This window comes from Rhinolophus sinicus, linkage group LG10, assembly GCF_036562045.2.
Source record: "Rhinolophus sinicus isolate RSC01 linkage group LG10, ASM3656204v1, whole genome shotgun sequence".
In the NCBI taxonomy this organism is placed as follows: domain Eukaryota; kingdom Metazoa; phylum Chordata; class Mammalia; order Chiroptera; family Rhinolophidae; genus Rhinolophus; species Rhinolophus sinicus.
The window spans coordinates 9231758-9259436 of NC_133759.1; the positions used below are offsets into that span (position 1 = coordinate 9231758).

General features: G+C 45.5%; 1 protein-coding gene across 2 annotated transcripts in view; it reads right to left on the reverse strand.

The window, feature by feature from the left end:
* The window catches only part of LARS2 (leucyl-tRNA synthetase 2, mitochondrial), a 120562-nt gene that overhangs the window by 12064 nt on the left and 80819 nt on the right, over window positions 1-27679 (reverse strand). For both annotated transcript variants that reach the window (XM_019724060.2, XM_074312510.1), the window contains exons 13-18: window positions 25168-25266; window positions 22237-22374; window positions 9867-9967; window positions 7121-7303; window positions 5451-5620; window positions 3692-3769 (exon numbers count right to left, since the gene is read on the reverse strand). In XM_019724060.2, coding sequence (XP_019579619.2) covers window positions 3692-3769; window positions 5451-5620; window positions 7121-7303; window positions 9867-9967; window positions 22237-22374; window positions 25168-25266 — 769 coding nt within the window. The remainder of the gene's footprint in view (window positions 1-3691; window positions 3770-5450; window positions 5621-7120; window positions 7304-9866; window positions 9968-22236; window positions 22375-25167; window positions 25267-27679) is intronic.

The following is a 27679-nucleotide window of genomic DNA, read 5'->3' on the forward strand; positions in this document are numbered from 1 at the left end:
TAATTAAAAAAGGAGAAGAAACAGCTTTGGAGTGCAGGATCATTAAATACAGTAACTATTAGTAAAGCCATCCACTTTTGCAAGAAAAAAAATTTTGCAGCAGTACCAGCAAGTGTATTACTATTAACTGAGCATTTACTGTGCCCTCAGGCTGATGCTAACTCATTTAAGTCTCATGAGGGCGAGAGCGGTATTCTTATCCCACTGGACAGATAAAGCAGCTAAAGATTAGGGAGGGAGAGTAATCTGCCCCAGGGTACACCACTAACCAAACCAAGAGAGTCCGGATTAGAATCTCGGTTGTAAGTGAAACTCTTAACCCCTCTGCTTGGTTTCCTGTGCGCTGCAGACCAATGAGAAATGCAGACTGCTCAAAGATTTTGCAATGTGGAACCTCCCGCCCACTCAGGGATCTCAGGGGTTCCCACTCTCTTCAACAGCTTCACCAATTACTGTAAACAGTTTCTTCCTGAGGTTAATCAGTTAGCTCAGTCATATACTTTCCATTTATGGCATACCTACTATATACCAGACTTTAGGGATAAAATGTCCCGAATATTATTATTGTATTTTACAAAATAAAATATCTGCCCTCAAGGAGCTGACGGTCAATTGGAGAGGAAACCAACGAATGAATCAAGGATGTCACAGGATTCCACGGGTGGTCAGGGCGGCTGGGTGTGAGCTGGGGCGTGTAGTCAGGAATGGCCTGAAAGGGAGCTGGGCTGTCTGGAGGTGGCTGGAGCAAGAATGCCACTAGGATTTCACAGGGGCCGGCAATTCTCAAGGCACTTGAGGAAGTCATGGTAAACGAGCCCAATGTGGCTGGGGCGCTTGGCACATGTTCCTAACACCCTGTATAAAAACAATTTTGGTTTAATTCTGTGATACGTTTGTTAAAATTAAAAGTCAGCAGGACCCACATGATGTATTTTGCTGAGAGAGGCCCAAAATACTACACATGGTCTTTTTAAAAAATGCATGGGTAAATGTGTGAAACAATAGAAAAAATGTATATTGGTTTCTGCCCCGTTTCTGCCCCAGAGCTCCTAAACCCCTTGGGATTTCCTGGATGGTAGGAGTATCTTCTGTTCTAATGAGGCAACTCTGGGTGAGCTCCTGAATAGCTGCTAGGTGGGGGTTGGTCACCAAAAGACCAAGGCATGATTAGATGCTTGGGACTGTCAGTTCCCTCCCTTTCATCCTCCAGAGGAGAGAGGGGCTGGAAATGGAGAGAGTAACGGATCGTGCCTCCATTAAAATCTCCATTAAAATCCGAGGGTACAAGCTTTGGGGAGTTTCCAGGTTAGTGACACGCGGAGGTGCAGGGAGAGTAGTGCGCTCAGGAAGAATGGAGTTTTCCAATCACAGTGTGATCTTTGCAAAATCATCTCTAAGAGGTTTGAGTACAACTTCACGGTTAAGGGTACAGAGAAATTCTCCCAGAAGGGCTGTGGACAAAATGAATTGCCCGGGAGTAGAAGTTTCATTTTTTAATTTAATTTTCTGTAATAGTTGCCCTTTTTTCCTGGCAAACAAACAAACAAACAAACATACATCCAGCTCAGGAAATTTCAGAAATACAAAACCACTCAGAGTTGTATCACCCAGAAAAAAACCCAGTGTATTTTATCCCAGTCTCCAAAAATGCAAAAATAGGTGACTATGCACACTCATACACATAACATTTTCACGACTGGGGTTTTACCATGTGGACACTTTGACAGCATGTGTTTGCACTTAACCCTGGATCATGAGCAGTTCCTGACATTATTTGTGGAAGAGAAGATGTCAGTGGTGGTGGCACATTTCCTTCCCATTGATGTGACGTAAGGCATTTCCCCATTTCCCCACTGGTGGACATTTGGGGTTCCAAGTCTCCGTGATTATCCATCACTTGCCAATAGATACCCTGGGTCAAAGGGTATATATAACCCCAGGACCTCACAGCTAAAGTGCTTCCTGGTGAGGCTACATCAACCACACCCATCACTGGTGTGTGACAACTGGTCTCACTGTCTTTGCAATAGCACGAAGAAGAGTTATGTTTAAAAGTCTGCAAGTTGCAAATTTGATAGGCAAAAAATAGCATCTCATTTTAAATTCGCATTTCATGATACCTTGTGGGGCAGATTTTTTTTTTTTCTGCCACAAGTTTACTGGCTATTTCTATCTCATCTTCTGTGAATTATTGTCTTTTCACATCCCTTGACCATTTTTAGGTCATTTTCTTATTAACATGTAAGAGCTCTTTATATACTAAGGATATTAATCTTTTGTCGGATATATTTGTCATACATGTCTTCCCCAGTTTTTATCTATCTTTCAATACGGCATGCTTTAAAATACTAAAAATGTAAGCTTTATGTAGTCAAATCTGTAAACTTCTTCCATTGTTCTTAAAAGCTTGGAGAGGGCTTCGCTATGTGGACGAAAAAGGGGCCACATACTGAACCAGACAAGCTCAGGGGAGGCCAGTGTGATGGGCGCTACAACTCAGAGACTGGAATTAACCACATGGGATGGTATGAACATGCAAATTCCTAACTAAAAGTGGGTCATGGCTGGTAGTCACATCCTTGGCTTGTGCCTTCCTTGACAAAGGTTAACCTTTATCTTAAGTGGGCCTGTTTATTGTCTTTTTTGCATCTAAGATAATATACCCATAGATCATCAAAATAATCCCTTTTTCCAGACCCCTCAGGGCACACCCACCACACCGGCCACACAACTCCTCATTGTTATCTTGTTCCCCGAATACCTGTAAAGGTTCATTATTAACGTCTCATACGCTGTTAAGGTTCATTGTACCCACCAATACAAAAGAAGTACGTGTCTCTTTGTTTTACTTTTTGCCCAATTCCAGAGATTTCCCTGCTTTGCTTTCTCCCACCCCCTTAATCTATCACCAATGGATTTCATGTAACCCTTCTTCCGTCTCCTTTGATTCTAATGTATAAAATAAGCTGCAAAACTGCCGTTCTCTGGAGAATTTTCTTAATCGTTGAGATTTTGCTTCTGGTAATAATTGGTTCAAATAAACTCATTAATCTTCCCTACAGTTTTCGACGTTTCTTACATCAATAATTGTAAAAAGCCTTTGTTAATAATTTTAATGCACGTTTTTTGTTTGTGTTGTTGTTGTGCAAACAACTAACCACTTGCCTAAGCTCCACTTACTGACAAGTCCCTTACCTGGCAAGAAAAATGGTAGTTGCGCGTCGTAAGGAAACGAGGCTATACTGCAAAGGCTGATTTTTGTTCTCAGTGAGAACAAACCTGACTGGCCTAGGTTAAATGGATGTCAAACGTTAATGATGGCAAGGGGGTGGGCATCACCGCTAGTTCCAGAAATCAGGCAGGGGGAGCATGAAGAAAAGAGTACGGCTGGAAGCCAGGGAGGCTCCAGGCTGCTCTTGGCTTTGTCGCTCGTCAACCAGGCGCGGCATCTAACCTCCTGGGCCTCAGTGACCTCGTCTGCAAACTGTGGGGTGAAGTGGGGGAGGGGGTTTGGACCACATAATCTTTAAGAAACTTCCAGTTTTTATAAAACTAGGTTGTGACTATAGAAAAACTGCTTGCAGATAATAGAGCCACACTGAGAAGGTGACACCATGGTGTTGCGCTCTGTCCCCGATCTGAGACCTTACAGGCTACCTCCCTCCTCCGCAACCAAAGACAGGTCACTTACCAAGAGGGCACTGCTGAGTCCCATCAGATGAGAAATTGCAGAATTTAGTGAGAAGTCCTCTGTGAAATGGGTGGTCACCTATGGGTAAAAGTTGAATCATTCATTTTCTTCAAAATTCCTTTAAGCTTTCCACAAAAAATCTCCAAAATGTGAAATTAAATGAATGCAATCATAGCTATTTATAAAAGTAGTCCCTATCTCAAATAATCATGGTAATATTTCAACACTATAATGTGCTGACAGCGAGTTTTAAAATCATGTCAATGTTTCCACTCGAGCTATTCCTCTTCACGTCTGGGACAGTGTTGGTTCTCACAGTAGGTCCTTAAGAAAACACTGCTAACAACCTGAACAGGAGGTGGGGCCCACTGATGGGCAAACACCAAAATGACAAGTCAACAGGAGGTCAGGGAAAGGAGGTCGCTTCTCCTTGGTCCCATGACATTAATTCACAAGGAAGATTATTAGTAGATGGGACAAGGTTGGTTTTATACTTTCAAATGTGGAGTTGACATAAGCACACTCATAGGACTTGTCAGCTATTTCCTGTTTGTGTGCTTTTCAATTTTGACCTCGGGCAAGAATATAGAAACATAACACATCTTTAAGATGTCAGGAGCTCCCAACTTGCTGAAATATCCCAATTCTATTATCTGACAGAATAGAAGAATTTGCCAAATCCAGAGAGAAAATATGTGGTATGAAAGCAATCGTTCAGGCATCACTCAGATCACGAAATTCAATTCACTGAGCTCCGTGTCTCCACACCGGAAGACAGAGGACGGAAATAAAGCTGAAGAAGTGTCACCAAATGAGAACCTGCTGGACAGGGCCACTTCCAGGTTATGCAAACCAGAGGGACAACCCTGCTCCTTCCATGGCGTTAGTTACTACCAAAGTCCAGGTAAGGGACTGTGGCTGCTGTTATAAGTTTGAATCAGCACATCTTAAAAAAAAAAAAAAAAAAAAATTCAACCTGAGGAGCATTTGGGGTATCTGGTACCTATTAAAAACAGCTTCAGATTTCCTAAATGCCTTCTTTTCAGAGACATACGACCTTTTTCCCCCCACAAAGTCCTTCAAAAGGCAAATGTTATGGTATTATGGTAGACTTCTAGATAAAAACTTAAAGGGTTTTGTTATCAATGAAGAATCTTTTTAAATGATTTGGACAATAACATACTATTTCCTAAGAAGGTAACATGAATAAATAATTTATTTGCAAAAATTATCCCACAATAACTCACAGAGATATTGTGCAACAAACTAACTGGGCAAATCACCGCTATGCTGAGCATCAGGGAACTTGGATTCTAATCTCTGCTCCATTCCCCACTAGCTGTGTGACTTTCACCAAGACCTTAACATCTCTGTGCCTCATCTCTGTCCCCATCTGTAAAATAAGGAGGCTAAAGAACAGAGTCTCTCCACGCGCTTGCAACTATAAAATTGTTTCTGTTGATATAACATATGTAGTGTGTCATCAGCGTGATCCTGAATTTGGTTCTCTGCCTGGACGTGTTAAGTACGGAGACGTCGAAAGTGGGCAGCTTCCTGAGATCCAGGAAGCACAAATGCAAGACATCATTAGAGACAGCCATCTCCTGAGAGCAAGTCCTCTCATGAGCATGTCTGTCCTTTGGCTCCACCAGAATGAGGACAGATGAAGACCCACAGCGACCTGCCCCAAGAGAAGGTGGGCCACGCAGACGAGTGCCCAGTCATAGAATCAACCAGTGTCCCCTGGAAAGTCTCTGACCTGAGAGATGACCGTGTTCTTGTACTCCCAGAGCTTCCTGGCCTCGGCTTTCTCCTCGTTACTCAGCAGCTGAGGCCTGGGAACCTTCCCAGAAGCTCTGGCCTCAATAAATCGGGTTGCCAAGGACCACAGACGCTGCTGCCATCTCAGCACACCGGGCAGGGCGTCGGCTGAGTTGTGTGAGTAAATGAGAAGGAGAAAGAGACACATGAGAATGCCTGATTTGGTTTTACCCAAGCCGAGAAAAGCACCTGGGAATCGAAGATGGCACTACATGGTGCCCTGACGGATTTGTCCAACGGCAGCTGGGAGGGTCCTCCCTGGCTTCCAGGGTCTGGGCTGATGCCATCACATCACAGAACCCCAGACATTCAGAGCACTGGATGGCAGGCCTACCAAAGTGCTGCCCACTGACTGCCTCTTTGATTAAGAAAGCTTCCTGTGACAAGTGTTTGTGGTACTAACGGTGCTTGGAGGTGACTCACACTGGTACACGTTTCTCATCTCACGAGGACGGGTTCTGTGCGGTGGCAGCGGTCCGCAGACCACGCTGGGAGCTGCAGGTCTGTACAGCGCGTGGGGTTTTAACATAACCCACGACCTTGTCAGATACGTGGGGATTACCTATTTCACACAGTTCATCAAATCTAGTTGCTAATCTGATCTGGAGAAGTCGAATGGCTTCATCTCGTGGCCTTGGGTTACACGGTAGCCAAATCAAGGCCAGTCGAGGTCTCTTACACTTTGGCGACTGGACCAGGCATTCTTAAGCCTGGATGCACAGCAGGACCTCTGGGAGGCTTGTTAGCAGCAGATTCCCAGAGCCCACCCTGCAGGGAGGGGTAGGGAGTCAGAGCCTGTGCCTAAATGTCTGCATTTCCAAGTCCCCAGGGATTCGAATGCAGCCAGCTCTAGGACTAGCATCTGTGACTACGGCTCCAGGCCACACCTCTCACTAGGAACAGAACGTCTAAATAAACGGTGATGCCAGCCATCTGATTTCTGCTTCCCGTAACACACAGGGCAGACCACACGAAGGAAGGAATGACTGCTGGACAGTTTATTCTAGGACACCCAGATACCCAAGATGATTTTACCTCACGCCATTTTAGAGCTAAATGACTCTGGAGAGACACATCTCCCGAGGGGGGTTCTAGAGGCTGCTCTGGTGACTGAAGCAGTCACGGGTAACACCAGGCCCCAGGCGGGGTTTTCTGGACTGGTGAGGGGCGACGCCACTGTTCTAGAAAAAAAACCTTTTAGGGTAAGTCAAGAGGGGCCTGGCCTCTGTGGACCACAGTGGGCCAAGGGTAGCATAGCAGCCAGTCTGGCTCTAAGGAAATGCTCTCAAGGTGGGGTCCTCGTGGGACCCGCATCCAAACACCACAGCCTCATTGAAGGCGGGTCCCTGCACCCTGTGTCAGCAGGTCCGGGGTGAAGACCAGGACTCTGCCACAGCTACGAGCTCCCCAAGGGACGCTGGGGCTCATTCCATCTGACAGCACCGGGCTGAGAAGGCTACAGGCCTGAGAGCGGGACACCAGCTACTCGCGTCATGGCCTGATCCTAGACTCCTTCCTCTACAACTGCCTTCTGCAAAGACGTCCGCTTGCTCGGATTCTCTCGGCAGATCACAGAGGAGGCAGGTCAGGCAGAGGCAGGAGACTCACTCTTCACATCCCACAGGATGTCCTTCTCGGGAGGGGCGGCGAAAAGCAGGTAGAGCCGGACCGTGTCGATGCCGTAGCGATCGACCATCTCCTCCGGGTCCACCCCGTTGTGTTTGGATTTGCTCATCTTCTCCCACGTTACCTCCAACTTCTCTTTCGTCTTTGCGTGGACAGGAGCCGAACCTAGACACCGAAGTAACACACAGGTGTGGTGTGCGTGATTCTGGGAAAATCAGAAAACTCAGTCCTACGAAAATATATTTGCTGAGGAAATACTCGGCGGGCAATTCTGAAGAATCCCACTAATTCACTTCCCATGCCTCTTACCCTCCCTCTCTTATATTATAAAAAATGGTTTTAATTGAAGGAGGCCCACCTCCCACCACCAATCTTCCTTTCGTGACAGCTTTTTCTCAACCACAAAATAAGACCAAGCAATTTTCCCCTTTATAAAAGTAAATTACTCAGATACAAAAAAAGGGAAGTAAAAGGGGATGAGAAAGACTCGCACACACTGCTGTTTTCTTTATGGGTCCACAGTCTCCTGTGGAAGCTGGTGCTGACCAGTCAGGGACTCAAACAGCAAAGCACCCTGGGAAGCCACTTCACCTCCAGGCCTGGTCTCGGCGTCTGTGTCGCAGGCACCGAAACATGACCTTGCAGTATCAGGGCCCTGGAGTTAACTGGCTGAGCTCACATTAGATGTGGCGTCCCCCAGCAGGGCCAGCCTGCCGCGCCCCGGTCTCCTTGGGCAACGTCTCCTCCCCACCCGCACACACCAATGGTCCGGGCGCTGCTGATGGAGGAAGCCTTAAATGGCTGTGTTTGGACGAGGTGACCTTGTTGCCAAGCCCCAGTGGCTGGGACCAGGAAGGACATCTGACAAGACTTAGCCGCTCTGTCAGGGACTGGAACCAAGAGACAGATTCCGTTTTGATGTAGCTGGGCACTGGAATCGAAAAGTCCTAGAGAGATGGGGCAAGACTTGGCACAGTGGCTCTCCAAGGTCACTTTGTAAACAAATAATGGGAGAACACAATCCAAGCCTGGTGGACGAAGGAGAACAGACAGTAGCAGGATGAGGCACTAGGGGAGGGAGAGAGGGAGACAGAGAAAGAGAGGGAGAGGGGAAGGGAAAAGAAGGGAAGAAAAGGAAGGGAAGGGAACAGAAAGGAGTGGCCTGGTGACTTCCTACACAGAGTGAGGTCCGGCTGTATTTCCTGCAGCTGTGTCTGGGTGATACACCCATGTCCTCGTGCTAAACCCTAAACCTGCCTTTGGGTGGACTGCTGTGCCTTCCAGCCAAATAATGCCCGACTCCAACAACAACCAAACTCCCAAGGAACTGACGCAGGTACCTAAAAGCCAACTCCATACTTCATGAGCAGCACACCCAGTAAGTAGATGGAGACTTTCCCTTGACGATGCAAGTATTCTGACTTGGGGGACAAGTCGGCATGAGAAACGGGAAGAAGCCGATGACATCAGAGTGGGAGAAGATGTTGTATGCGGGCTGTGGTGAGGCTCAGGGAACACTGCTCCCCACCCGCACACCCCCGCCAGGCTGTGGCTAGCCTGCACAGTACTGCTGTGCGAATTAAGGAAAAGGCATCTTTCTAGGCAGAAAAGTTGGGAAGTTAGAAAAAGGTGTCCTCCCTTGGCAGGTGTGGCACTGAAGTGTATGGTTTGGCAAGTGGCTAGATTTCAGGACCTGGTCACCTCCTCGGCTGGGGGCCTTTGTCCAGTGTGCACACTGCACAACCACACATGGCAGGCCAGCCCATCACACAGAGTACGTCGCTAACAGCTGATGTGTATGTGCCCCGGATTTAGCTCCTTTCCCCTCTGGTCCGTGTTGGAGAAACACTGCCAGTTTCTGCGACGCCAGCTGCTTTCTGACCATTCTCAACTTGACATATTAATGCTTTAATTGGGTAACTCACTGACCGCGTCAACCCAAGCCTTCTTTCTAGTGTTTGGCTTGGAAGGTTGCCTGCCATTTAAGGGGTGTTGGGTTTACCTAATCTCATCTACTATGCACTGGTTTTTCTAAATTTCATGGCCAGAGGGCGGGGGGCTTCTCGCAGCTGCCTCTAGGTACAACCCCCTCCCCATATTCTACCATGTCATTTACTTCGTTTGTGCGCTGGGTGCACATGACATGTCCTCGTCATGCCACCAAACGAAATAACTCTGAGGAAGAGTGAAAACACGGAGTGGATGGAATGACTGGGAAAGCTGGGAGAAGAGGGAAGTCCAGGAAGTCAGGGGGAGGTCTTCCACTGGGGAAGTGCCAGACGGGTCTGTTCTGGGAGCAAGCAGAGGGGTGGCCCTCGCAGGTTCCGAAATGCACCTCGAGACCACATGGGGAGAAACACAGGGGGTGCACCAGTCTTAGGAGAGTGTTTCTTGGGTCTGGGGGCTCTGTCCCTGAGAGGGGCTGTCAAACACGGGCTACGACAGGAGGTAATGCCCAAGCTGGCTCTGTGTGACACACAAACGAAGCTGACACTGCAGCCGGATTGGATGGGGCTGAGGAGCAGACGCCAGTCCCAGTGCCTGGCTTCGGAGGGAGCCAGCCCAGAGCAAGATGAGGCTCGGAGGCCAAGAGGCCAACAGGTCCCTCCCCTGAATTCTCCACCCAGCCAAGGCCTCGTGGTGGCATCTACGGGCTTTGTCAGTGGCTCTCAGGCCTGGCCTCAGTTCTTTGCACGCACCTGGATGGGACCAGATGGGCCATTCTTACCTGTGAGATCTATTTCCTCTCTCTGTAGGTACTGACCAGATGGTAGGCGGAATGTCTGCCCCTTGATAAGGCCTTGGGCTAGCAGCTTGTGAAAAGGCTCTCTGAGAAAAGATGACAGGAAAAGAAAACTGGTGGGGTGGGCATTCAAAGCATGAAGAAAACAGCAATACAGACCTGACCAGCAGACGGACAGAGAACCGCCCTCCATGAAAACAGGTGGCTGAGCAACGCTACTTGTAAACCCAACTTGAGAAAACGGCTCCTTGTAATTCAGTGATAAGAAAATCAAGTCAATTCAGCAGATACTATTTTCCACAAGTGGAAAGAGTGCTAGGCGTCAGATTTGGAAGGCCTGGATGGGAAATTTCAGTTCTCCTTCTCGGCGAATTCTATGAGCCCAGGCAAGTCACTTACTTGTTCTTAGCACCAGTTTGCTCATCTGTAAAATGGAGGTAAAAATCTGCCTCAAAGGGTGGTTGGAAAGATTAAATGAAATGACTGCATGAAAATACTTATAAATTTTAAAGAAGCACACAAATATCAGCTACATGCTGAACCCAGCATAAAGGTTCAAGAGGCCACAGCGGGTTTAAGCTGGGCTCTGTTCAAGCAGGTTGCTTTTTCCTTAACCATATAATAGTGCCTGCTTACGTTCTTTAAAAAATGTTTAAGTCATACAAATTATATATGAATATACTCTTCCTGTTCAAATTCAAACATTATCCCCCTATTTCTAGGCATACTTCCCCCGGAGGAGGCCGTTACAAACCTATATATATGTGCATATGGTTGTATAGATTTTGAGGGCAGACTTAAATAAATGGGATCATAATACATATCACTTTATGGTATTTCATTTAACGATATGAATGGGTTTTTTCCCACAACACTCCATATAGCTAGATCTCATTTTTAAATAGTTATCTAGTGTTCTACAGCATGGATGGATTATAATTTATTTACAGTGCCTGTTTTTAAAGTCATGTTAGTCACACCTTTACTGGCTAAATAGTGAAATATAAACTTCTTCTCATAAAAGGACAAATAGAGGTCGACCCTCACACTGACATGGCTTTATTTCAGATTTGGAATGGTTTGTTCTGAAGAATCCCCCTGATTCAGCGTTGAAGTGTCAGCAAGAGCTATTCCAAACTCAAAGGATGACTCGTGGAGACGTCTACTGATAACATACGTGAGCATTTCATGTTTATAACGAGCGTAGGTAGAATTCACTCGTGGGAGATGGAGTGACGTTCTCCACCAGCAGCCTGACACCCCTTTCCATAGGCAAACCCTCAGGCCTTCGGGTTCCCTTACACAGGCTGGCTTTTATTGAGTTCAAACAACCCAGTAACTTCCAAGAGGCCAAACAGCCACAAACGTGGGGCTCTAGTGATGAAGGTAGGAGGCGCTGGCTTTGCTAATTTAATAGGGTCTCATTTCCAGCAAGGCTGATTTAGATGAGCCGTTACTGACTGAGGCCTCCGGAAAGGCCCCTGCTTTGTACAGTGTGCAGCCCCCGTCATGACGGCTGTGCGGGCAGAGGTGGTTAAAAGGAAGGAAACTTTCTAGTCGGTTCCAGGGTGGGGGTGGGGATGGAGTGGAACAGAGACTGGGAAAGAGATGGGGGTCAGCTAGAAAAAAAGGATTCCGGGCCTTCGTATTTAAAAATCTTGTTGTGTGTGTGTGTGTGTGTGTGTGTGTGTGTGTGTGTGTACGCACTGCTGCCTAACACGAAAAGAACAGCCCATAACCTTCCCCTGCTGGCTCAGTGCTGAGAGGACGACTTTCCTGTCTTAGGCTCTAGTGTCCCCAGGGCACCAGTTTTGGAGGTTTCTCCTCTCGGCTCTCACTGTGAGTTCGTGGCTTTGGTCACTCTTAAGAGAAATGACAAAAGATGCCTTTGGGATGGAAGGAGGGAGGGAGTAATCGAAATCCTAAAGACAAATCAAAATCAGTAGTATTTAAGCCGCAAGGAGCGGGGAAACAGGAATCCTGTTCGTGCAGTTTGTCAAGTAGCACAACGCCGCCACCTTCTGGGAGAGGGCAGAATTACAACCTGCCGCCATCTGACCCTAACTCTAGCCGTTCTGCCCAAGGCTGCAGCCTAACTTGGCCCTTTTTTTTTTTTTTTTTTTTAATTTTATTAGTTTCAAGTGTACAAAACAATGTAATAGTTAGACATTTATCATTTAGATCCCTCACACAGTGAGAACCCCCCTCCCATTTACTATCCCTCTGACATCACATACAGCCGTTACACCTCAGGGAAGATGCAGATGCCTGATCACTGCACTGTACACCTGAAGCTGAACAATAATGAATGTCAACTACAATTATATATATATATATATACATATATATATATATAGTTACAAGAAGCGGAGCACAGCATTAGGCCCTCTTCCTTTACAATGCTCTCTTTTTTTTTTTAAAGTAAACTTTTAAATGAAGTCCGGCACACATACTGAAAAGTATATAAATCCTAGCGGTAAAACTTGATGAACTGTCACAACATGAACACACCTGTGTAACCAGCACCCAAGGCAATGACCAGAATGACCACCCTCCGGGAGGCCCCAGAACCCCTTCCAGGCACCATCTCCCCATCGAGGGCCCCACTAGCCTGGCTGCTGACACCGCCGATTAGTTGTGCCTGTTTCAAACCCACTCCTAACCCTTTCACTGTGAGGCATCTCAGGGGCGTGTCCCCAAAGCTGGCAGGCGTCCCTCCACACGTAGCAGTGCATCAAAACAGGCCTGCTAGTGAAATGACGTAAGCTGTACTTTCTGAAACACAGCATCACTTGGTGGCTGAAGCTCACGGGCTCTCTTCCCCCAGGGCTGCAGTTCTGCAGGGTTCGTCTCAGATGATTACCACGAGCAGAAATGGAAGACGTGGCACAGGTGCCCGGCCTCCCACCACTCAGATATCACTGATCCCGGGAGGGCAGCACTTCCCGGGTGGCTCAGACTGAGACTCAGAATTCTCAGCACCACTTTCGCAGAAAGCAGCGCCACCAGTGAAATCTAGTGTTTCTGTATTCAGGAGGTGTACACTGAGTGCCTTCTGTGTGTCTGGCACTGAGCCCAGCGCAAGGGGTATCCTGCTGGGCAAAGCACTGCCTACCCGCAGGGAGCCGGCCTGCTTGCTATCACTGAACCAAAGCAATGCCTGACGGCCCTCAGAGCTGTGAGGGAGGAAAACAAAGAGTCTAGTCGTATCTCAAGATCAATTCCTTCCAAATCAAGTTCCACTTCCTCAGCGTGGCCACCAAAGACTGCTCTGACTCCCTTTCACTTCCTCTGCTCCTTCCACATGTTGCCCATAAGCGCTTCCATGTTCTCACTCACCCAGTTCCCTGAAGTGCCATCAAAACTGCCCATCTGTCAAAGCTCTACTCCTTCCAGGCGCGACTCAAATGCCACCTCCATTGGGAAGGCGTCTCGGGCCTTCCCGGCCAGAACTGGTTGCTCTTTCCTTATTGGTGTGTCCAGTGTGGTACCTGTAACTGCATCTGGCAGACACTAAATTTTGTTGTGCATTCAGGTGAGTTGCTTCTCTGTCTGCCTTCTTCCTGAGGAAGGAGAAGGAAAACCCCTGAAGACCCCTCCCTGTGCCTCGTTCACACTAGATGCAGGAAAGCTTAACTGGTTTGAACTCAATCAAGTTTGTTCCCATGAATAAATCAACCTGCCAGCAGCAGAGGTGGGGACAGCGTGGAGGGGACGAGAGATGAAGGAAGAAAGAGGCAAATGAAGGGCAGGCAAGGGGTGCTATGGCTTCCAGTTGCGGCCATGACCCTTTTGCAGGGAGAGGTGCAAAGATTTCAAAGTCTGTCCACTTCAAGTTCACAGGATGGTCAGCAGGACCAAGGGAGCACCCCAGGAGTGTTTGTACGGAAGTTCACAGTGGGGGAGGGGTGCTTCCCAGCTCCTGGAATCCTGCTTGTTTCCCAGTGACCCCCCCCCACACACACACTCTTCCAGGGCCCCCAGGGAAGCTCCACAGACAGGGCTGTGGGAATCTGGTTTCACAACTACCCCCATGTGTAGTTCAGCTCTGAATGAAGAGTCACACTTTATTTATTCAACATCCATCTGAGCGACAATTGGGTACAGAGCACTCTGCAATTCATCAGAGAGCTTACAATAAGATGGGCGGCCTAAGACAGGCTCATAAATAACTGTCACCACCACAGGGAAGAAGCACCAAGTGTGATACTTGCTGCATGGGAATGAGGGTCAAGGGGACAGCAAGGGCCCTGCTGGACTTGGAACCCAGTCCTGCTGGAGCAGAGATCACACCACATGGCCAAGTTCATCATCAAGATAATTATCATTATCGCGACTGGTGTAACGTATTTCCCTTTGCTCATGCATTCATTCACTCAACAAATGGTAGGACAAACTTGTGTACGCAACTGAGTGATTCATTCATCATAGTGACTGAGTACAGCAGGGGCCTTTAAAAGAACATGAAAAACCTGCAACTCTAAACCATCAACAAACCCCTTCTGACTTGGGGACCATGAAAAACGGGGGCATCACGCAGGACCTCTGCCTTGAAGAAGGTCCTGGATGGTTTCATTTCATGAACACACATTTGTGCTCTTTCTTCTCTGAGTCGGCTTCCTTCTTACTTCTCCTTACGACCCCTGGAGGTGGGTACGTGGCGTGTGCTGCAGCACAGCCGTAGGCAAGAAGAATGATGACAGGTGATGAATCTTCAATGTTTCCTCGATAGTTTGGGCTGCGCTAATTCAGAAATTACAACAGCTGATACCCGCTGGTCACTGAAGGCCACCTTTGTCCCATCAAGAAAGGAAGGCAGGAAGAGAGGCAGGAAGGGAGAGATGGAGAGGAGGAAGAAACTGAGGAGGAGGGCAGGGTGAGGAGGGTTGCGAATTCATAGGAAAAACAAGGCATTGCAGAACACGGATAGCTACCTCAGGCACCGTGAAAAATCACTGCATACAAGGAATGTGCTATCTAAGATGCGGCTACGAGAACCTCAGGACTCAGCAGAGCCCTAACTTGTCACTGTGGATGACACTGACCTACACGTGAAGCCCTAGATGGCCTGCCGCCCACTCCTGACCTGGTCAGGCGCTACTGTGCAGATCGGGAAAAGAGAAAACAGGCAGCACGGATCTCTGAAAACAGTCTTGAGCTTGGACTTTCCTGACCGAGCTCACCTTCCTCTTCTTCCCCGCCCTGTGTCTAGGACGTCATGCTCACGTCATTAGCCAGTTTCGAAGTATTAAGCCGAGGTCATTCTTAAATCACCACCATCGCTATTTCCTAGCAGCCAGCCAGCAGCACGGAAGGAGGCCTTATTGATACGTGAGACTCAAGGAAAGCGTCTCTTCTCTTTTGTAGGGTGTCAGATGGGCACATGTCCTACTAGGGAGACCACTTCATGGATGGTGCAGATGCCTGACCACTGCAGTGTACACCTGAGGCGGAATAATACTGTGTGTCAACTATAATTTAATATATAGAGTCACGGGATGTGGAGTACAGCATGGGGAATAGAGTCAATGGGATTGTAACAGCTAAATATGATGTCAGAGGGGCAATGCATGGGGGCGGGTTATCACTTAGTGAGGGGTGAAATGTCTACTGCAATGTTTCGTACACCTGAAACTGAAAAAAACAAAAAACGAAACAGCTTCCCTTCTCTTCCCTTCCTTTCTCTTCTCCCAAGAGCTCCATTTCCGGTGTGATCAGAGAAGCAAGAAAAAGCTCCATGGACCAGGACCTGCTGACTTCTCCCTGGTCAGCAGAGAGCCATTAACGAAGGAGCAGCGGCTTCTGATGCCACCACTCTGTTGACTGCAAACTGCTGGGAGAATTTCAATTCAGGGCATTTAGTGTCTCTCTGAGTTGCATTCAACAACAACAGCAAGAACTGACAAGATTCTCGTGTTTCGGCCTCTGTCTCAAAGGGAGAGAAGAGGCTTCCTCGTCTCGGGTCAGTGGCGGTGAGCCACGCCCCATTCTCCCATGGCAACGCGGCCCTCTGTAGTGTCCACTTAGTGCTGATGTCCGGCCATAGCTCATGCCGGCCCCGCACCCACCAATCAAACTGGGAGGCTCAGCGCATTTCCCTGATGCAGAATATCTACTGTAAATGACTTTTTTTTGTTGTTATAAAGTTACATCACTGTTGTAAAAAAAAAAAAAGATCTGGAAAAGTCAGCAGTACATTAAAAAACGAATACAATCATTAATAAAGTTCACCACCCAGAGAAAACTCGTGTTAATGCACTGGCATAATTTTTTCTAGTCTTTTCTCTTGCATGTTGTATGTGTATATCTGTGCGTGTACATACAAAGACAGCAATAAACAAACTGTATCTACCACTTCGTATCCTGCTTTTTTATTTCTCATCACTTCAGATGCATTTCTCCATGTTACTAAACCTTCTCTATAACATAATTTTAAAGAGTTGTGCAAGAGTCCTCCATACACATGGGCTATCGTTGATTTATTCTTTCTCAGCATTTTGGGGCATTTTGGTTGCAGCTAAAATTTTAGCTTCTGAAATAACACGCGAACACTTTGGTGCCTAAGTTTGCATTTCTGATGATTTCCTTAGAATAAATTTATAGAAGTGCAATTAGTGTGTCCAAATGTGCATATTTTTAAGGCTCTCACTATCGATTGCTGAAATGCTTTGCAGAAACATTGTTCCAAACTGCCTTTCTGCAGCACCAGCGTGCAAGCTCTCGTCCCAGCCTCTTTGCAATATGGAAAACAGCACCTCACTGCTGTTTAATTTGTATTTCTTTGCCTGCCGGAGAGGAAAACATTTTACAGTGTTTCTTGATCCTTCTTTGACAAATGTCCTGCTGACATTAAGTCTGACTTAATCAGGAACCTGGTGTTTCAGACACACAACTACGGCACCTGCTGTCCCAGTGGTGGCACACCCAACCCAGAGGCCAGCTTTTTGTAAACAGTAAGGAGACCTTCTGAACCTTCTGAATGTTCAAACTGCACAGCTAACTGTGCAAGTGATGAAAGAAAAGGCCAGGGCGCTTTTAGAAAACAGGAAAGATTAGTAGTGTTTAGAACCTTTGCTGTTTATATTTGAAGAAGTTTAACCAGAATTACAGAGTGAAAACGGGGCTCAGAGGTGATTGAATTCCTAACTTATGAGGCCACTGAGAACCAAAGGAGCTAGGTTTCTTGTGCAGATGCTAATCAGTGGCCCGACTGAGCAGGGGACAGAGGTCTTGGGGCTCCGTCTACAGCTACTACTTGAGACAGTGGCCAACGGGCCGAGAAGTGAAAACAAGAGCTGACCAGCTGTAGTCTCAAATATCTTTCTGAAATGACAATGCTACTCCAAAGGAGTACAGAAGTAGACGTAAGATTCTGATTTAACACATTTTAGAAAAAATAGCTAATACATACAGAGAAAGACACATGTGGTTGACAGGTCTCAATTTTTCCTCCTAGGCCAGCTGGATAAAGTTGTTTGGAGGCTTTCAAACATTCTAATTGGAGCGTTTTGAACGATGCATCACAGGAAGAGGTCGATTTTCATTTCATTTGTGGCTGTACCAAAACACCTCCGATAAAGAGGTGATGCTCAGAGGCAGTTTTCAGGGGCTGCTGTTGCCCTGATGTGATTGAACAGGGAGGAATCCTGCTGATTGTGTTGAGAAACACAGAAAAGATGGCTTCCGGTTCCTTCAAAAAGATCAGACTTCTGAGTACTTACAATAAATCTCTGTCTTTTTTTTGGGGGGGAAGGCCTGGTACAGAATCTTACTATCTTGTAAAGAATTTATTAAAAACCCCAAATGCCACAGAGATACATTTCCATTTACGCCATACAGCTGTCCCTTAAAGTTGACAGTAAAGTAAGTTCCATGTGTACCTGGCAGCTTTGCAAATTAGAAATTCAACTGAGTAGAAACAAAGTCATCCCAAAAACTGTATTTAAAAATGATATCGGAATTCTGCAAACCTTTTTTCTCCTCGAATATAATTTCAAACCACTGTAAAGAAGTCATAAATGTAGCCAGGCCCTGTCCTATACCTTAAAATAGTTAGCCATTGAATAATGTATGGATTCACTTGTTACTTCTACAAATACTGGTTCAGAAACTGGAGAAATGTGCCCTACTATTAAGGAGCCAGAAATCATTTATGGTCTTTGTTTCCAGACCTCCATGAGAAGGAAATATTTCTCGTGTTGTATTTGGTCTTTGACCTTAACCTCTGTCCAATTCTCCCTATCCTGAGGAGAACTTTTCCTTTGAAGAACATAAACTTCTAACTATTTATATGAAGGGGTTAAACTCAATTTATTTAAACAAATATTCACTGAGAGTGTACAATATCCACTAGACTGTGACATAGCAGGGCACGATTTCCATCCGCAAGGGTAATCTTTCTCTAGTGAGACAGAGAACTTTCCACAGAGAAGAGATGCAAGGCAGAATCATAAATTCTATAACTCAAGGTACAAGCATTTTACCTAACTTACTACCTGAGGATTGATGCTCATGTGTTTGGTGTCCTTCTGATGTAGACCAGTTTATTTTTACCCATGAAGCTCTCTGTGACCAATGAGAAGACAATTATTTTAAGTATTTAATTTAGATTCTAAATTAGTTTTCCGCACAGTAGATTTTAACCCGTGTGTGCTTGTAGAGGAGGAGCGAAGGGAGGGAGCTTTCAATGTGCTCCTTTTTAATGAAACTGGATTTTAATGTGCATTACAGAAGTTTTAAAAGCAATATATTTTTTATCCATCAAAAACTTTAAAACACGAATCCTTTGACCTAGCATTCCCCAGTGTTAGGACTTGAACCCACAGATATGATCCCAAATACCTGCCAAGAATATAGATGTAGAGAGTCACTGGATGTTTTTTGTAACAGCAATCAAAAAAATAGGTAACTGCTTACATAAATTATGTATCCATATGATGGAGTATTATGAATACATTAAAAAGAATAGATTTGAATTTAAAAAATAACTTTAAAAAATATTAAATTAGCAAAAAAAAATAGATTTGTATGTACTAACATAAAAAGATCACCAAGATACATCATTAATTCAAGAAAGCAAAAGATATATAAGTAACATTTTAAAAAATGAGTATACGTATCAATAGAAACATGGAAGAAATCAAAAGAAAACTGTTAGAAGAGTGGAGGGTAGGAGATTTAATGTTCACCTTCTGTGCAGCTAAAAAATTTAATCTTAGACAAGCATTAATTACTTTTTAATTATTTCATTTTTGTTGTTAACGAGTGTTATCTGGACAGGGAGATAATCAGATATTTTCCCCCTTTACTTCTCTGCAATTTTAACAAATATCTTAACTTTTCATGAAGATGGCACCCAAAAGCGAAGAAGGAAGCCCTTGCCCCTCCCAAAGCTGAAGCCAAAGCAAGGGCTTTGAAGACAAAGAAAGCAGTGCTGCAAGGTGGTGTTCACAGCCACAAAAGAAAAGATCCTCACGTCACCCACCTTCTAAAGGCCCAAGACACTGCGGATCGAAGGCAGCCTAAATAGCCTCGGAAGAGCGCCCCCTGGAGGAAGAAGCTTGACCACTGTGCATCCGCAAGGTCCCCCTAACTGCCGAGTCAGCCATGAAGAAGATAGAAGACAACAGTACACTGTGTTCATTATGGTATCAAGGCCAACAAGCACCAGGTCAAACAGGCTGGGGAGAAGCTCTATGACACTGACGTGGCCGAGGTCAGCACCCCAATCAGGCCTGATGGAGAGAAAGCCTATGTTTGACTGGCTCCTGACTATGGTGCTTTGGACGTTGCCAACAAAATTGGAATCATCTAAACTGAGTCCAGCTGGCTAATTCTAAATATAAAAATTTTTCACTGTAAGAAAAAAATTCTAAAGGACGCTATATTAAAAAAACAACACAACCAGCATATATATATATATATATATATATATATATATATATATATTTCCCAGGAATTATGCTCCTGGCAGTGTGGCAGACAAGCCAGCCTGAATTATTGTCCTGATGCAAAACAAGTGAAAAAGACACATAACACATAAAAAACAACAACACTGTTTTATTTTTGTTTCTCATTTGTTTGTCTTGTTCTTTTGTTTTTGGTTTATATACCACATATCAGTGAAATCATATGGTTTTCTGCTTTTTCTGTCTGACTTATTTCGCTTAGCATTATGTGACAATTGTTACAATTCAGTAATACATCATCTATAAATCCCATTGTGTGTTCACCACCCAGTCAGTTCTCCTTCCATCACCATATATTAACAACACTGTTTTAAATGTGTCACTGAGCTAGCAAACTCAGAAATGAGGTTGAAATAAGTGTATTTTAGACAAATAAGAACAGATGGATCTTCACTAAAGAACATAAGAGATATTCTAAAGTTATATTTCAAATAAAAGGGCAAAGATTTCAGATTCAGAAACGCAAGAAGAGTGAGAAAAGATATTAGCAAATATGTAGATTCAATGCAATTTCAATTAAACTCCAATTGATATGTCTATGGAATTTGACAGGCTGAATCTGAAATTTACATGGAAGAACAAAGGTCTGACACTCCAGAGAAAAAGAACAAAGTAGGAGGGCTTCCCTCACCGGACATTAAGACTTGTAAAATTAAACCAAGAAAGCCAATAAATAACTAGCACAGCAAAAAGCAAACAGACCAATGGCCGGAATAAAGACCCTATAAATAGGCTTGCGCATACATATGAAAACTTGATTTATGATGGACAGGGCACTACAGATCATGGGGAAATGGATGGATTGTTCCACTAATGGTACTGAGACACTAAAAGCAATAAAAGGTTATTAAAATTTACTACATTAAATTAAGAGTTTCTGTTCATCACAAGACATCATAAAAACAAGACAAGCTAAGAACTGGGAAAAAATACTTGCAATCCATACTGCTCAAAAAGCATCCACAATAATTCAAGAATTGCAACAATCTACAAATGATCCAGAAGAAATAAGGGCAAAGGACACAAACAGGGATCTAATGGAAAAGAAAACACACAGGTCCCTAAACATTAAAAACATGCTTAACCTCAGTAAGTTAAGCAGTGTCTTTAAATTCCAATTTAACGCACAGAGTGATCCACTATATAAACCCCAGTTTGGGAACATTTTAAAAGCTGGCTGATACTAAATGTTGTAATGATGAAGACATAGGCAGTGATGTGAGACCTCTCTCTGTTGGTGGGAGTGTAGGTTTATAGAAACCATTTGGAAGACAGTTTGGTGTTCCCTCGTAAAGGTGAAAATGTGCAAACCCTACAAGCCAGCAAGTCTACTCTTAGGTACACACTCCAGAGAAATGCTGACACATGTGGGTCAGGAAACAAGTACAAGAATGTTCACAGCAGTTTTGTTCATAACTGCACAAAACAGTCCAGCGGCCACTAATGGTGGCATGGAATCCCTTTCCATATACTGGAATACCACACAGCTGCGAGGCAGGATGAAACACAGCTCCATGCAGCAACATGGAAGAATCCCAAAAAATGCTGAGCGAGGAAAGCAAGACGGAATCCATGAAACATTCCACTTATTAAAAGTTCAAACACAGGAAAACGGAACAATACATATTGTTGAAAAATATATACAGAGGTGATACATCTATAAAGAAAACCAAGAGAAGGGATAATTCAAGATTCAGGATGGGGTTAGCTGGGGGAGGGGTCCTGGTGTAGGAAGATGGAGGTTAGAGAGGGTACCCGGGGATCCCAAGGGACCTGTAATACCCCATTTCTTAAGCTGAGGACGGGGTGAATGGATGTTCATTTCCTTCTTTGAATTGTGTAATACATCAAATACATCTTTTAAATAAATGATGTATTTCATGGGGAAAAGCACACACGTACAACTTTCTGAACATAAAGGGAAACAGATTATAGGCCAACAGGAAAATAATTTATCAATAGGTTTACATTCTATACTTTAATCATACTGAAATATCGAGTTAGAATTCAATCGAGCTTAGAAACAGAGCTTACAGAGGGACCAGATGGTAAACATGACCTCTCATGAGAAGCTATAAAAAGCCGCATAACATGATAAACCGCTCTTCTTTGCTTCCCCAGTGCAAATCTCAATTACTGAAGTCAGTTACATGGAGAAGAGCTGAAGGCGAGATCCCATCTGAGCAACACCACCTGCTAGAACCAGTTAAGCAACAGAAACGCACTTCATGCAGTGAAGGCTGACAATGACCTCTAAAGTACACCTGAAAAATAGAACTCTTCTGCGACGTGCTAGTATTATTTACCCAGCTTCAGAAGAACTGACTGCGGCTTCAAGGTTCTGTTTGTGGTACTGAATTCTTTTGCAAAGCAGTATAAATGCTCACCTGTGTTTGACCATTTTTTGATCATGGCAAAAATGACTGAGGAACCTCGCATAGAACAGGTGCATGACCGCATGCTCTTTGCCTCCAATGTACAAATCCACAGGCATCCAGTAATCTGCCAACGCTGTGTTAAAAGGGCTGGAAGAAAGAGAAACAGTCATTTTTTAAAAACCTACTTTGCTACAAGTGCATGAATCAATGACAGACTGATTGTAATTTGCATATGTCCTGAAATAAATTATGTCAGAGAAAAACAATGACTTTTCTTTCGAAAGCATATGAGAAAAGCTTATATAACAAAGGAGAAAAATATCAGATCAGTGTTAATTTATACAATTTATAAAAACTGCTTCAGGAGGCATTACTGACATACTTTAACAAATGCCATTTTCATATAAGATGAGGACAAGAGGAAAACACACCAGCAAAAAAGGGATTTCTGTACAATGCATATTTGAATATCTAGATTTATTTTAATTTTTATTATGACAGAAAAACCGAGATTTTTTAGTTCTTACCAATAGGGGGCGATGTGGCATTTACAATGGGGACTATCTTGTAGATACTAAATGTTCATTTTAAAACAGAAACTTGATCTTATTTTTAAAGTAGCCTTAAAATGTAGATAACCAGCAAGAGCCCCTATATGGCCTCCTGAATGCAACAAGCCAACTTAGGGTAACTGTCATTAAAGAGCCCAACAACTCTCTCACCTAATAGAGACTTTTCAGTCCACAGAGATTCTAAAAGAAAGGTTTCTTCATATTCCCTGGTCCTAATGGATGCTGGGGAGGAAAGGAAATGGCACTTCCCTCTATTTTCTGGCTGGGACTCTTGGGGTGTGTGTATGTTTGTGAGTGTGTGTGTGTGTCTGTGTTGGGAAGAGGGAGCAGTGCTAGCTGGGGAAAGACCTCTTCATTCCAGGGGAATGTCCCCATTGGAGGCCATCCAAAGAAGAAAACCTTTGTCTTTGGAGGATTTGCGTTCCATGGTTTCAATATGTTGTGAGTTCTCTTGCCCACACCTCAGGGCACTGCTTTCCTTTATCCCCCAGCATGGGCTTGGCAGGCTCTGGCTCTGGCTGGAAGCACGTGCCTGTCGCTAAGCAGGGAAGCCTGGCCAACCACCTTGCATCAGTATCTTACTGCAGCTTGGTTTTTCTCTCCTCCAGTCACCATGCCAGTATTCTGGTAAAACCAAAAAAAGTTTTTATTCTTTGTGAAGAATGGTTTTCTAGAGCAATCCAACTGCTAATCCAGGTGACAGAAAAGAAAGGGAAGTCAAGGATGGTATTCACCCCGAAAACAAGTTTGGGACAAATTAAGGGGTGAGATGCTGAAAGTCGCTATAGCTCAGATTACGATCTACCCCAGAAACCATCTAGCGAAACTCAAGACGGTGCTGAAATGAACAGCGGCTTTTGTGAGGAAAACGACGTGCTATATGGTATTCCCCAAGTGGGGGCTGTGAAGGTCTCAGGCAGTCACTGCCAGTTAGGCTCTCTGTCATCCAGGAGAAGCTTATCCTTTGAAGCATTCTGAGAGGTCAGAAGGCCAAGTCCCTTTGCATCCTAAGCCAGCTGCTGCTAAATGCAATGCACCACAGCCCCTTCTAGAAGGAAGACCCAGAAGAGGGGCCCCTCGGTGGGTCCACTGGGGAGACCCTGGCCGTTCCCAGACACTGGTCACCCTGCACCCTTTCTGCCTTTGCTGGCTACTGCTTACTCCGGGTCCTATTCAAATGGCCTGAACTCAAATGCCAGGGCGGGATTGGGGGATGGGGTGACAGGAGCACCTGCCTGCCTGGAAATAGATTATTTTAGAACCAGTGAAGCTAAAGGGGGCATTATTTTATTTTTGTACATGGGCTACGGGGTTTCAGAATAATTGTCCTACGGACAAGAGCAAGCTGGCAAGGCCTCTGAAGTATGCTATAGTTTTTCCTGTGCTCTGTGATAGTTTTCTTTTGTTCTCATTCGCTCTCTCTTCCTATCTACTGACTGCTCTCTCCCTTATATATCTGTTTTTGTCAAAGAAATACATGCACATAACTGAAAAATCAAACAGCACTGAAAGGTTTACAATTCGGAACGATGGTCTCCAGCCCTATTCCTTCACAAACCCCTTCTCCCCGAGGGTCTGTCCCTTAGCCACTTTGAATTCTTTCAGCTGTTTCTTCTGGCAGTTATTAAAAAAGATGTTCGTACTCTTCATTGATTTACCAATTTTAGAAATTACCTACTGACTGTATGTGGTAAGAGGTGATGCTTCTCACCTCTCTCACATCCTACACTGCACACTCCCTGTACAGTTCATCATTATTTTCAGTTAAGTAAATAACATTAAATCTTTACGATCGTATAAATGCAGTTCAATGCGGGGCCAAGAAGGGTATTACTACAGCACTTCCTTCCTTTTTGCTTTTGCTTTTTCTTGTACTTGGGATTTACTTGACTGTGAAGAATCTAATTTAGTAATCTCCCAACACTCCCTTTACGAGAGTCTGTTTCAGGGAGCACAGCAGACCAATAGCTTCTAGCTTCTCTATCTTTAAATCCAGTCAGTGCTCATGCCAGGCCATGCCCTCGAACACGCAGAGGACCAGAGCAGTCATCTCAGCCCGATCTGGGACTCTCCAATGGACAAGCTTGGCTCAGGGCGTCCTGCTGGCCTGGGTGAGACTTTCTCAGAGCTGCACTGTGGTCTGAGGCTCTCTGACCCAGTCCCCCGTCCTTCCACCTCTCCCTTCACAGCTGTCAAACCTGCAGCAGGGTGGGTCTAAGGGCTCTCCCTGCCGACTCCTGCCCCCTCGCAGTTTATGCTTCACAGGCATTTCCCCCAATAAATCTCTTGTACATCTAATTCCACCTTGGTGTTTACTTCTTAGAAGACCCCGACTGACACATGCTCAAAACCTTGGGCAGGGCTCTACCTGTGAGCGTTCTGAGGGTCGGTGTATCTGAGGTAGTACCAAGCAGAGTCAACAAAGGTATCCATCGTGTCTGTCTCTCTCTTGGCTGCTCCCTTGCACCTAAGAAATAAATGAAGCTCATCAGTTGGTTCCTTTTTAAATATTAATGCAGTTGTCCACTAGCTTTTGAGAAAGCTACGGCAATCAGTATGAATTTAAAGTGTCATAAGAACAATGCCACATCATGAAAAGATAGTGCAGAGAAAGCTCTCTTTTTGCATTGTATTGTACAGTGACGCTTTAAAGACATTTACAAAATAAAAGTTTCAGTCTTCAATAATTAAAAGTATTATTTTCCACTTCTCTGAATTTAATCTGGTAGAAAACCTAGCAACCTAAAAGGCCCAGACAGGACTAAGTGTCTCTTTTGTGCACGAACTTCTATTTCAGGCTCGTCAGGATTGTCTTCAGCTCCACCCTGCGTTATGATGCTTAAGAGGCAAATCAATTGATGAAGAGAAGTTGAAAAGCAAATGTAGCGAAATGTTGCTTGGAAAAATGCACTGGAGTGTGTTTTTAATCTGTGCTCTAGGGCGAGGGGTGCAGAAGTCCAGTGCAGCGACCTTAGGAAGATAAATCATCCCTGAGGCCCAAAGGCAGTGAGTGATGTGCTGGGGCCAACTCACCAGCTTGTGAGCATCCACTGGGATCAGCTCCACCCACCGTGACAAGTGACATCAGGTTGGTGGCCTGAAATTAGCCCTCGGTGGGAGCCTACAGACCACAGAAATCGGCAAACACACAAATCCGAAGCCCCCGTCCAGAGAGCTGTATAGTACACATTAACCAATACACCACTGCCTGAACACAGGTTCCTGACAGAAGGGTAAAGACAGATCTACTGTTCAAGAAAGTGCGTGGAGATTCTCGGCGTGTGAGGGGCTGAAAAGAAAAAGCAATCCTCGTTCTCGGGATGGAGATGCGTGGAGAGGACTCAGGTTCCACAAGGGCCCGACTGCCGAACCAACTTGAAGCACGTTCCTAGAGTGCTGGGCCTATAGGACTGAAAGAAGCAGGTGCCAAAACCGTAACTTCTAGGTACCCAAGACGGTGCCCTTCATCAAGCCGAGTCTTGGAGGGGGCTCGGCACCCTTGAAGATCCCTCAAGGCCTGAATCAGCAGTGGATGGGTTGAGTCAGCTATTACCAGGGACCTTTGTGGCAGAGAAGCCACAGAAGAACACAGCTCAGACTCCAGGCTCTCCCTCTTGAGGCATGGAAGCAGGGCCGACCACCCCTGCAAATGCCGCCCTTTTGGCAATATGAGTCCTTGGGGTTCTTGTAGGATGAGGAGGGGCGGGAGGAGCCGCCAAGAGGAAGTGATGAATCTTCTGCTAATTTAGCATGCAGGGGCTTGAGTCTGCTTTTAATTTTTAAGTAAAAGAAGAGTTGCATTTATATCTCGCATCTGTGAAGCAGTTTATAATGGCTTTACAAATATCACCAAAGGAAACAGCCACTCCCCACCGCCCACTTATTCAATGGAAATGGCTAAGCAGAGAGACAGGCGCCCCAGATGGGGGGGGGGGGGGGAGAAGGGCTCTGGGGCTCCCAGGGTCCTCCTGCATTTTAGCCAGGGAGCTCCCACTGGGGGCCGTGGGGGGTCCTGGGAGTAGCAGCCATTCATCCTGTGCCCTACCCCGTCACCCCTGTGCTGCTCTAAGACACCGATCTCAACAGTGCGCCTCTATGTTAATGCCAGGTCTTTTTACTTGGAGAGCAACCAACTAGAACACAGATACTATTCTGGGAAATAATGAGAAGATAAAGGTTACTTCTCCTCCCTCACCATGAGTGCACGCACCCTTACAAGTTAGGAAGAAAATGCAAGACTCGACTGAGAAAAGGACTAGCATCTGGCTAAAAGCTGCCATGCTGATTTTCTTTTCAGTGGTCATGCTGGACTTGAAGACAAGTGACACGTTCTGCTGACACTAAAAGCTGCGTGATGCAGAAGACGCGGCTTGGAGAGTGGGAGGAATAGATGATGGTGACGGTGATGGTGCTGTCATTCTCATTATTAGCTCCCACGGTGGTAACACTAACACTGAGGAGCAGGCACCGAGCCCAATGCTTCACGGGCACTATCTCATTTAATCCCCAGTAACCCTGGGGATTATGAGGTAGATACTACTCATGTGCTCACTTTGCAGATGAGTAACTAGGGTACAGAGAGGTTAAGAAACCCGTCTTGGAGCTCAACAGGAAGGACTCCACGTGTGTTGGGCTCTGGTTCCTGTGGTCCTTAGCGCTGTGCCATCCCGTCTGGCACGCTGGCCCAGTGGCTCTCAGCCCTGGGTGCTCATTAGAGCCTGACCAAGACCAAGGCCTGGGCTCTGCCCTCCAGGAGTCTGCAGCCAGGTAGGAAACCTCATTCCCACTGAAGGCCACCAACGTCTCCAGAAGCCCTGCCACTGCTTCTCAACAAAGAGGGTGTGTTATTTCCTTCCTTGAGCCCGTGTTTCTACCTTAAA